Source organism: Rattus norvegicus, chromosome 9 (assembly GCF_021556685.1).
Source record: "Rattus norvegicus strain SHRSP/BbbUtx chromosome 9, alternate assembly SHRSP_T2T, whole genome shotgun sequence".
NCBI lineage: Eukaryota > Metazoa > Chordata > Mammalia > Rodentia > Muridae > Rattus > Rattus norvegicus.
The window spans coordinates 96228454-96239717 of NC_141542.1; the positions used below are offsets into that span (position 1 = coordinate 96228454).

Below are 11264 nucleotides of genomic sequence, written 5' to 3' on the forward strand. Positions count from 1 at the left end.
CATGTGGTCACGATAACCTTTTGAAACAAATGCATGGTTGCTATTCCTGGAACAGGCAGTACAGAACCATCTGTAGCTAAGGTGACTGGTGGGGTATAGCCTAGTCTTTGAGAAACAGAGATTTAATCATAAACAGGTACAAATGTAGTTTGTCTTTATTGTAAGATGGCTTTCAAGTCAAAGATGAGACAGGCTGGTTCATCAGTTACATCAACCAGCTTCAGATTAATTCTACCAATAAATGTTATGTTGCAGAAATGAAAATTCCCTGTGGTTTCTTGGAATCCATTTATCTGATGGTCCACGAATTTTCAATGCTTTTAATATCATTTTGATTTGTTTTAGAAAATTTGCTTCAACCAGATATCTGTTAGAAGCTCGTTTATAGCCATTCAGATTCTCCATTTTGAAAAAGCTCAAACGAGGGTGCACAATCCTAGCATAAACACCCTAACTGGGCAGTAACATGTCTTGGTCAGTATTTCAAAGCAGGTGAAAATACATTTCCTGGGCAGGAAGACAGATACTAGTCTTGTTTGGAAACCAATTACAATAACCAAAGAGAGGAAGGAAATAAATTAAAAAATAATTTAGTAACCAGAACAAGCTGTGAAAGTAGGCACACCTAAAGACCCTGGAGTCTAAACTGGGTGACCGCAGGGACATTGTTGCCTTTTTTATTAAAACGAAAACGAAACTAGTTTTTGTTTTTGCTTTAATGAGAAATAAACACAAGAGAGACTGACAGGGTCAAGCAACTGTCTCCCAATAATTTCTGCACCCATATTTATAGAATGGGCAGAAAGAAGCACTTGCGCATGCGCACTATGCTAGTCACGCACTTTCTTGGGTGTCCTGCAGCACTGAGGCCTCTTTCTGTTGCTGCACCAGTTTCCGGGCAACCGCGTTCCCACTACACCGGTCCGGCTGTCTTCCTTCCGCTCTCCATTGCCCTGTTCTTGCCATGGCTTCTGCTGTATTCCGGCTGCTGCAGCAGGGCCCTCGCCGCCTCTTGGCTCCGGCCGCCCCTACGTTGGTTCCTCCAGTTCGGGGAGTGAAGAAGGGATTCCGTGCCGCCTTCCGCTTCCAGAAGGAGCTGGAGCGATGGCGCCTGCTACGCAGCCCGCCACCGCCGGTGCGACGGTAGGCGTCTCGGGAGGGTCGAATGGTTGAGGACACTGGGCTGCAGCTGCCTGCCTGCAACTGCGGTGGGGACGTGTCCGCCACCGGCCTGGGGCAGAGGAACTGGGCGACAGAGGCCGGGCTGCCCCCTGCAGAATCTCACTAGCCGAAAATAAGTGGGATCCGACAGAGGGTAACTGCTTGTAATTGGAATTGGCCCAATTTTGTCCCTTCCTAATCTCAGGCCAATTGGGTACCTTTAAGAGAAATAGGATCGTTCATTCTACAGCGTTGCGTACCAGGGCAGAAAAATTTAGTTCTATGTAAACTGAATTTCGTGTCCACTGCCTGGAGTAAGAGGGTAAAAGTTTAGGTTTTTGATCTAATTAATCTTGTTGCCTGAGGGCTGGGGGAGGACGAATGAAAACAACCAACAAAAAACTCCACACGTTTTTATTAAGTGCATCATGCTCATATATGATCCTGCATCTTGCATATTCTGTTTACTCTGTCTTTGTGGACAAAAGTACACGAAGGTCGACTTCATTCTTACAGTTGCACTGGCATTTGACTTTCGTTAGATTGTTAGTACACATGTGAAGCAGAAACTGTCTCTAGCTAGTTATTCCTGAGCTGAAATTTTGATTGCCTTAATATTGCCCTCCAGGAGAGTATTGACCTCTGTTCACACTAACACCAGTGAGAACACACCTTCTATTACAAAGAATTGTGGCTTAATAAGCAAAACTCAGAATCATGTCTTAATTTTCATTCCCTTGCCCAGTAGACAGGTGGGTATTTTAAGATTCATGAATTAAAATTGGGAAAAACTGTAGAAAACAAATTTAGATTTTCAACTTAGATCTCTCTACGTTTCTTCTCTCTCTTTAAAGAGTTTTGTTTTGGCTATATTTTTCTCTAGGAAAAGATGTTTTAATTCTTGTCTGTGTGTGACTGTGTAGTGTACCTGCACACACCAGGCCTTTGTGTCTGCTAGATAGGCACTCTACCGCTGAATTACAACAGCCTCAACTCTCACCCATGGTTATGAACTTTTAAAACACTTAGAATACTGATACTAGCTTATGTAACTGGAAATTCAAGTGGACATTTCTGAGATTTAAATAAATAGGATATAAGCTAAATAGAATTACTTTTAGTTTGTGGCCTGAATCTATATAGTTATAATTTGTTCATACTCAGGTGGAAAGCATTATTTCACAGTTAGAGCAGAAGGAAGGAACTTAAAAGCTAGAAGAGCAGCCTAATCTGATGTGAACAGTCTCTTTAATATGGCAATGAAGCCAAAATGAAAAAATTAATCCACATTTATGGAGACTGATAAAGGACTGTCAGCGTTCACCTGTATTCTTTTTTTGTATCTAAACTGTCAAAACCCGACAATAAAAGAAAAATAAAATGATTGCGTTCCTCTGTGTAATAGTTACAGCACAGTTGTACGTGGTACCATGCCCTTCTCCTTACCATCTCTTACTGTTTCTACCTCCTCAGCTCAGAGAAGCCAAACTGGGATTACCATGCGGAGATACAAGCCTTTGGGTCCCGGTTACAAGAGGCCTTTTCGTTGGACCTTCTCAAAACAGCATTTGTCAATAGCTGCTACATCAAAAGTGAAGAGGCGAAACGTCAGAACCTCGGCATAGAGAAAGAAGCCGCTCTTCTGAATCTTAAGGACAATCAAGAACTGTTTGAGCAAGGGCTGTCTTTTTCACATCGGTGCCTCACACAGTTTCTTGAAGACGAGTTTCCAAACTTGCCCACCGAAGGCATTGAGAGTCTAGTTAACTTTCTTACTGGTGAGGCAGTTGTCTGTCACGTGGCCAGTAACTTGGCTGTGGAGCAGTTGACGCTCAGTGCGGAGTTTCCTGTCCCCCAGCCTGTGTTACGTCGGACTTTCTTTGCAGTAATTGGAGCCCTGCTCCAGAGCAGTGGTCCTGAGAGGGCTGCACTGTTCATCAGGGTGGGTAATGGTTAATAGCACTTGTCCAGACCTGCTCGATGTAGACAGAGGGGGAAGTGTCTTTTTCTCATGCATTCCTTTGCTAGATGTTGGTAGAACAGAATGTTCCTACCTCCCAAAACTTACAAAGACTCAAAACTATTTCTTTTAAAGATTTATTTATTTTATGTATATGAATACACTGAACTGTCTTCAGGCACACCAGAAGAGGGCATCAGATCTCATTACAAATGGTTGTGAGCCACCATGTGGTTGCTGGGAATTGAACTCAGGACCTGTGGAAGAGCAGTCAGTTTTCTTAATTGCTGAGCCATCTCTCCAGCCCAGCCCAAACTTTTTATGGTAACTTTGTGGTTGTTATTTCAGTTTTCTTTTGCCAATACCCTGGAAAGCAAATAATACATGCTGGGTTGTGAGTTCTGCAGATTTAAGTTATTTTTAGCTTTTTTAAGTTTTTTGTTTTGTTTTGGTTTATTTATTTATTTATTTATTTTTTGGTTCTTTTTTTCGGAGCTGGGGACCGAACCCAGGGCCTTGCGCTTCCTAGGTAAGCGCTCTACCACTGAGCTAAATCCCCAGCCCCGTTTTGGTTTATTTTTTAAGGAGAAAATGTTTGTGTATAGTCCGACATGGAGGAAAGGCGTGTCCTCGCGAGTGTGTCCTTAGTAATGAGACAGATACACAGGTTTCTACTTTGAATTTCAGTGATTTGACTCTTGAATTCTAAGGCAGGAGTCTGTCTTCTGAATAATTTTCATAGGTCATATTGCTTGACATCATTTTCTCAAGGTTTGAAATTGAAACATGATTTTTATTAAAAATATAAACAAACAGCAACCAGGATCATTTGGGTTTAACTCTGGTAGGCTGTGTGCTGGCTTTGCGTGTGTGAGCCCACGGGGGAGAAGCTCAAACTGGAGTTCCATAGCCAGAAACTGAAAATACTCTATAATCTCAACTTTTTCAAGCAATGCTTTAGTGCAAAAGGTCAGATTTCGAGCATTTTCCTTTCGGGCTCTATATATTTAATATGTACACCTGACACTCATTGCCTATCGGTTTTTATGGTAGAAATGGAATTTGAATTCTGGCCATAATATTCTATGTTCTAATTTAAATGTCATTTTATGCACAGGACTTTTTAATTACACAAATGACAGGGAAAGAGCTGTTTGAGATGTGGACCATCGTAAATCCCATGGGACTCCTCGTAGAGGAGCTGAAGAAGAGAAACATCTCAGCTCCTGAGTCCAGACTCACCAGGCAGTCTGGAAGCACAACTGCTTTGCCTTTATATTTTGTTGGCTTATACTGGTTAGTGAAAAATTCATTCTTCACTTTTTAACTTTGATTGGAGACCTTAAAGATATAGACTCACAGTTGTTAAGTGTTACTTCTAATAACATTAAAATCCTATCTCTGAGCTGGGTGTGGGGGTACATGTCATTAATGTAGGCTAGCATTTATGAGGTAGAGGCAAGCAGATCTCTGTGAGTTTGAGCCCAGACTGTCTATAGAAAGGCCACCCAGAACTACACAGCGAGACTCTGGTGGGGTGGGGTGGATACGATCATTATCTGGTTTTTGTTATTGGTAGTGGTGGTGGTGGTAGGTTTTTTGTTTTTCTGCTATTGATAGAAGATAAGTAATCTGTGTTTTGATAATAGTGACTTCTGAAGATTGTATGTATGTGAGTGTTGGCCTGAGGTATGTGTGCAACCACATGCATATGGAGGCCAGAAGAAGGTGTCAGTTCTGGAACTGGAGTTACAATGTTTGTCAGCTGTTGGGTTCATCCTGGGATTCAAACCTGGGTTCTTCGCAAGAGCAGCCATTGCCCTTAAGCACTGAGTCTTCCCTCCAGCTCCTGCTACGTCACTTCTGGACAGCGGTTTGCTGTAGAATTTCATGGGATATAAGCTCATCTTATATTTTCTATATAAAAAAAATAAAAGCTTTATTTCTATCTTGATTTGTTCTTGGCAGCAGCCAAGCTGAGCCTCATAGTGGAAGATAGGAGCTCTGCTGTCTGTCAGAGTGTCTGCACATTTAGAGCCTTTTAGTTTTGTTAAAAACAAACCTGTCTGAAGTTGATTTCAGGTCTTAAAGTGGGGTAGAGGTGTAGCTGAAAGATAGAATGCTTTCCAGAGAGAGAGAGAGAGAGAGAGGGAGAGAGAGAGAGAGAGAGAGAGAGAGAAAGAGAGAGAGCGCATGATTTATCGATCACATTCAATTAGAGTGGTAGATGTGGACATTGAGTATCTAAGATACATACATTAAATTTTCTGCAAATATTTTTCCAGTCTTTGCATGAGGATTTTCTAGTCTAAGGAACTTGCCATGTAGACCTAGTTGTTTCAGACTCAGAGATCTGCCTGCCTCTGCCTCCCAAATGCTGGCGTCAAAGGAGTGTGCCACCACACTCAGCTGTAGTCCTCGTGAACTCCTGATCCTCGTGCCACCTTCTGCTGTGCCTTGGAGGAACTGGGCCTCAGAGGTTATTGTGTTTATATGGAATGGGATGGAAGGCATAACTGCACCATGTACTCTCTCTTCCTGGCATCAGGTCACTGTCTGTTTTCTTCCTAGTGACAAAAGGCTGATCGCAGAGGGACCTGGGGAAACTGTACTTGTTGCAGAGGAAGAAGCGGCACGAGTGGCGCTCAGGAAGCTTTACGGATTCACGGAGAACAGGCGGCCCTGGGACTACTCCAAGCCCAAAGAGAGCTCAAGAGCAGAGAAAACCAGCATTGCCAGCTAGGCAGCAAGGGTGTGTGTGACGTCATCACCACTGAGCACAGCAGAGAGACAGTGCCGGAGGCGAACAGCTCAGAATATGGGAGCAATGTCTCATTGCTCTCACTGTGCCCTACAATTAAACAGGTGTTTATCAGGTGACGGGAATTTGTTTCATTTTTTTTCTGTTTCTCTTACTACTGGTTTATTACTGTGTATGATTTGTACAGTTAGATGTATTTTATTCCCTCCAGCTTTGCAGTACAGTTAAATACATGTCATATGCAAAGTTCATTGTAATATGAATAAAAAGCTACTCTTTGAGATTTCCTCCCTTTTCATGGTGATGCAGGAAAGGCTGAAGAAGCAGCTGTGGCTGTGAGTGTCACAGGTTTGAGACAGAGGTACAGGATGAGGGCAAGGCTGGGTCCAGTAGAAGGAACAGGAGGACAGTTAAGCGAGTGCAGATGACAATTCAGGCTACAACACCATCAGGTATGGAGCTGAGCCCAGGACAGTTGGGAGTCCTCTGCCTATTAGTCCTTGGTGCCAGGTGTGGGGACCACTGTAGCAAAAAAGTGTCTGCCACTTCCTAGCATCTTCCAGGTGAGTTCTTTGGGGTTTGAAGTTGATTTGGGCCACTTTGAGTCCCCGAAGAGTAATAGGATGAGTTCAGGGTTTTTGTTCACCCACTCCCCTTCTCACCTAGGCACCATGGGCTGGCTGCCTCTTTAAAAGGCTGCACATCCTACTGGCTGGCCACTTTCCTTTGTCCAGTGTGTACCAGTAGTCCAGGGTGGTGTCTGGACTGGGTGTTTCCAGGTTCTTAGGGTTTTGTTCAGTATTCAAGTAAAAGCTTACCCCGATTGCAAAGTTGCAAGGAAATTTTATTAAAACAGTAGGAAAGATCAAAATAGCCTGCAGGGAGCAGCAGGCCATGTGAGGGAAGACACTCAGTAGTCTTGATGATGGTGGGGTTCTCCATTAAGGGGTCCAAGAGAAGGAGGAGCTGAGTTCCTAAGAGGGGTGCTTGGGTGCATTGTACAGAGATGGGAGTGTGTGGGTGTAGTACATGTAGGTAAAGGAGCTAGACTGCCAAATGCATTAGGAGAGGGAGCTGTTCATAACCCAAGTAGAGTCCCATGTTGGCTCTCCGTCCTGAGTGTGCCCAGGAGGTTCTTGGGTCTGGTATCCCTGATAGGATTTTAATATGTCAATATGCCCCTAGTGTCTTAATTCACTCCTAATAAACGGTGACTTCTCTGTGTGCAGGAATAAGCTATCTTCTTCTGTGTGCGTGGTGGTGCCAGACAGATGATGACATTCATGTTCATACAGGTGTGCAGTCATACTCAGTCCTCAAAATGCAGTGAAATCTGCAGAGAAATCTGCAGGGAGAGGTGGCTCTGCAGCTAAGTGCACTTGCTATCGTAGAGAAACCATGTTGGTTCCCAGCATTCATGAAGTGGCTCACAACCAATTCTAGGGTATCTGACACCCTCTTCTAGCCTCCTTAAGTACTACATGCATGTGCCCATAAGTACATGTTCCTATGCATTAAAAAAAATACATCTTTTAAAATAATGGAGTCTTTCAGGACTAGCTATAGTCTTTGAAACTTTTATACAAGATGGGCTAATTTACAGAAGGACACAGCCTGCTCTCCCAGAACCCCTGCTTCACCAGCTTCCACACCTACCTGTATCTTCAACAATGCAAATTTTGTGTGGGAAAAACTGATAGGTAAAGAGGAGGGAAGGAAATACTAGTAAGCTTTCAAGTGCTTTATGAAACAGAAGAAATTTCAGTGCATGGATAGGGCCCACAGAGGGAAACCCATTTCCACCTGATAAAACCCAGTTATTCTAATAGCTTTAAAACCTTTTCTTGCTTTTTCACCTGTACTGTTATTTGATTTTTGGTTTAAAAAAAAAAAAAGAATCCAGTCATAGATCTGGCATTGAGTGGAGACATTACTCTTCACTGACCTAAATGTCTAAGGTTACTATCTAGTAGAGACCTCTCTCAGGACAGAGACAACATTTCCTCCCACCCCCTACATACAGCAAGAGTTAATCAAAAGGATCTGTTGCTCATATAAACTAGAAAATACGCCTCAGGAAAACTGTTCCAGACACTCGAAGATACAGTATATAGCCTCTTATTTATTTATAAGATACAGTATATAGCCTCTTAATAGATACAGTGTCATCATTATGGTCTCATTAGTCAGTCACCTGTGAGAGTATTTTCTTCCATAGTAGCCTCTGTTGTATTCTGTAATAATCCATGTCTGTCTTCTACATGAAGCCCTGCGTTTCTTCTAAGTTCATTTGACAGAGATCCCAAGGGTAGGGAAATGACTGCAGGCCAGAGTGAGATTGCAGTACCATTCTGTCCCTGACTCATAAAACCTTGAGTTTGTTTTGTATTGTTTCTGGTTTCTGGTCTGCCCCACTTTGAAAGTAACAGCATGAGTCCCCAGACCTGTGACAGAAGAGTACCCAGCATTCATTCTGAAGCTAGAAAGAAACACCTTTGAGATGAGAGACAATATATTTTAAAGCTGCGGTCTGTTTTGAGCAACGAAGGCTTCAAACAGTGGGGTGGAGAAGGCAGCTGCCTCAGCGGCCTCATCCTCTGCTCAGTCACATCTCAATCAGCCAGAAAATCAAATCCTCTTGCTGAGACTGGCCAGAAAGGTAGAACTGTGTCTTTTTCTTTTTTTTTTTTTTTCTATTCCCGGAGCTGGGGACCGACCCCAGGGCCTTGCGCTTGCTAGGCAAGTGCTCTACCGCTGAGCTAAATCCTCAACCCCTAGAACCTGTGTCTTGTGTAACAGACACAGTATCATGGCTAACAGACTGTTTCCAAGAGGACACTTGAGAAGAATCTAGTTGGCTAAATCAGTGGGTTTAGTAAAATGTTGAGTTTTAATTTGTTGAATCCTGGTAGTAGCCAAGGCTGACCTGTAACTCATCTTCTTGGTTCACTGTTTCTGTTTTTCTCTCATTTTAGTTGTTTGTCTGTTTGTTTGCTTTGCTGTTTTGCTTTTTGAGCTTTAACTTGAGTTTCAGTTAACCACAGGGATAACAGACCCAGCAGTGCAGATGTCCTTATGCCTGACATCTCATGAGTAAGCGTCACAAAAGTGTGTCTGTGGCACCATGGAGTCAGCGATATCATGTAACACAAGACAACAAGCATGTTAAATACCCACCCAGAGTGAGCAAAATGCCAGCCTCTACCGAGAATCTGCTGGGTTTCTTTAAGCACTCTTTGTAATCTTTGGCGATTTCACTGGCAAACTCTGGCAATCCTTTTCTGACTTCTTGTTTAGGGTAGTAAGACTTTAGCCTACAAGGCTGACTGAGAATTCAATCCCCAGTGGCACCTGTTGACGTCTCTGAATTCTTACCCACACTCGCCTTGCCTATCCTTGGGTACAGGATCCCTGTTCACTTAGGGTGGAATGATTACCTGTCTCTAATTTCTTTTCTTTTCTTTTCTTTTCTTTTCTTTTCTTTTCTTTTCTTCTCTTCTCTTCTCTTTTCTTTTCTTTCTTTCTTTCTTTCTTTTTTTTTTTTAACAGACTTAATTCATTTATTTTTCTTGTATAAAAGCCCTTATGTGGTAGCCACAGCTGGAGCCTGGGTCCTCTGAACAGAGACTCTGGTGTGGGTTTTCACAAGATGGTCAGTGAATTCCTGATAAGGAGACTTGGTGAACACAGTCTCTTTCCAGAGGTCAGGGGTCAGGTAGCTGTAGGTCTTGGAGATGGCATCAAAGGTGGCCTTGGCAAAGTTGCCCAGGGTGGCAGTGCAGCCCCTGGCTGGAGTGTAGCAGTCATCTATACGGCCATCATCAGTAGCTTCTTGGGCACAGGAGCAGAGACAATGCCAGTGCCTCTGGGGGCGGGGATGAGACACACCAGCACAGAGCCACAGCGGCCTGTCACCTTGCATGGCACAGTGTGGGGCTTGCCAGTCTTGTTCCTCCAGTAGCCTCTCCGGACTGGGACGATCGAAAGCTTGGCCAGGATGATGGCCCCTCGGATGGCAGTGGCTACCTCCTTGGAGCACTTAACACCAAGACCAACGTGGCCATTGTAGTCCCCAATAGCGACAAAGGCCTTGAACCTGGTCTGCTGGCCAGCCCGAGTCTGCTTCTGCACTGGCATGATTTTCAGAACCTCAGGCTTTAGAGATGCACCCAGGAAAAAGTCAATAATCTCAGACTCCTTAATGGGCAGGGAGAACAGGTAGATCTCCTCCAAGGACTTGATCTTCATGTCCTTAACCAGGCGGCCCAGCTTGGTGACGGGGATCCACTCCTTGTCTTCAGCTTTACCTCCACGAGCCCCGCGGCCTCGACCACGGCCACGGCCTCGGCCACGACCGCGGCCCCTAAGGCCGCTGCCGAATCCTCCGTGGAAGCCACCACGGCCTCCTAATCCTGGGCCCCCGGGTCCTCCCGGCCCTCCCACTGCACCGGCGTCATCCGCCATTTGGTGTTTTCCCGAAGAAGAAGCTCTTTAAAAAAAAAAAAAAAAAAAACAAACATTTATTTATTATGTATAAACCATACAGCTTTCTGCTTACATGTATGCAACTACAGGCCAGAAGAGGGCACCAGACCTGATTATAGGTGGTTGCGAGCCACTATGTGGTTGCTGGGAATTGAACTCAGGACCTCTGGAAGAGCAGACAGTGCTCTTAACCACTGAGCCATCTCTCCAGCCCCCACCTGTCTCTAATTTCATTATGACCCAATCTGCATGCTTCCAATGCCATGCCTTCTTGTGCCATGACAAGTGATAATGGCTATGGAGATGACTGGAAAGCATAATGACACGTGGGTATTCCTTCTCTTAGCCTCCCTCCCTGTTCTTTGCTCTATAACAGTGGTTCTCAACTTGTGGTTGGAGACCCTTTTGCCAAACCTCTATCTCCAGAAATATTTACATTATGATTCATAACAGTTTCAAAAGCACAGTTATTAAGAAGTAATGAGAATAATTGTATGGTTGGGGGAATCATTACAGCATGAAGATCTATATAAAAGGGTCACGGTATTAGGAAGAGTTGAGACCACACTGCCCTCTAACCTCCCAGGCTGTCAGGGAACTCCTGGTCTACTTCCCTGTGCTTGATACTGGCTGAATGCAGAGAGAGGCAGAAGGAAGCAGTTTGGGGGTAAAAGCTGGCTTGTGACACTTCCCTTCAGCTTTCAAGCTTCTAAATCCTGTGTATGGATAGAGCGACACAAGGAACAAATGTAACTTTAGTACATAAGACAGCCTGTAAGTAAAAATATTATTTTGCATAAGGAATATACTTTCAACACACTTCTGAGTAAAACTCTTTGAACTTAAATTGTTAGGCTGTCTTTATTTAAATCTTGGTTTTAAAGCCACTGAAATTCA

The 11264-nt window shown here is 43.9% G+C and overlaps 1 protein-coding gene and 1 pseudogene across 1 annotated transcript; one reads left to right on the plus strand and one right to left on the minus strand.

The window, feature by feature from the left end:
* The first annotated feature begins 946 nt into the window (after positions 1-946).
* Mrpl44 (mitochondrial ribosomal protein L44) lies at positions 947-5998 on the plus strand. The gene is made up of 4 exons (NM_001031650.1): positions 947-1143; positions 2635-3103; positions 4239-4417; positions 5693-5998. Exons 1-4 carry the CDS (start codon positions 965-967, stop codon positions 5862-5864), a joined length of 999 nt encoding a protein of 332 aa, NP_001026820.1. The 5' UTR covers positions 947-964; the 3' UTR covers positions 5865-5998.
* A 3331-nt stretch (positions 5999-9329) lies between these two features.
* Positions 9330-10371, minus strand: LOC108352030 (40S ribosomal protein S2 pseudogene; annotated as a pseudogene).
* Between the last annotated feature and the right edge of the window lie 893 nt (positions 10372-11264).

What these genes read in the sequence shown, in the direction of transcription:
- Mrpl44 (NM_001031650.1), top strand. Translation starts at nt 965, where the DNA reads ATGGCTTCTGCTGTATTCCGGCTGCTGCAGCAGGGCCCTCGCCGCCTC. An exon ending in CCGCCACCGCCGGTGCGACG is followed by an intron (nt 1,144 to 2,634) that starts GTAGGCGTCTCG and finishes CTACCTCCTCAG; the next exon opens with CTCAGAGAAGCCAAACTGGG. An exon ending in GGGCTGCACTGTTCATCAGG is followed by an intron (nt 3,104 to 4,238) that starts GTGGGTAATGGT and finishes TTTTATGCACAG; the next exon opens with GACTTTTTAATTACACAAAT.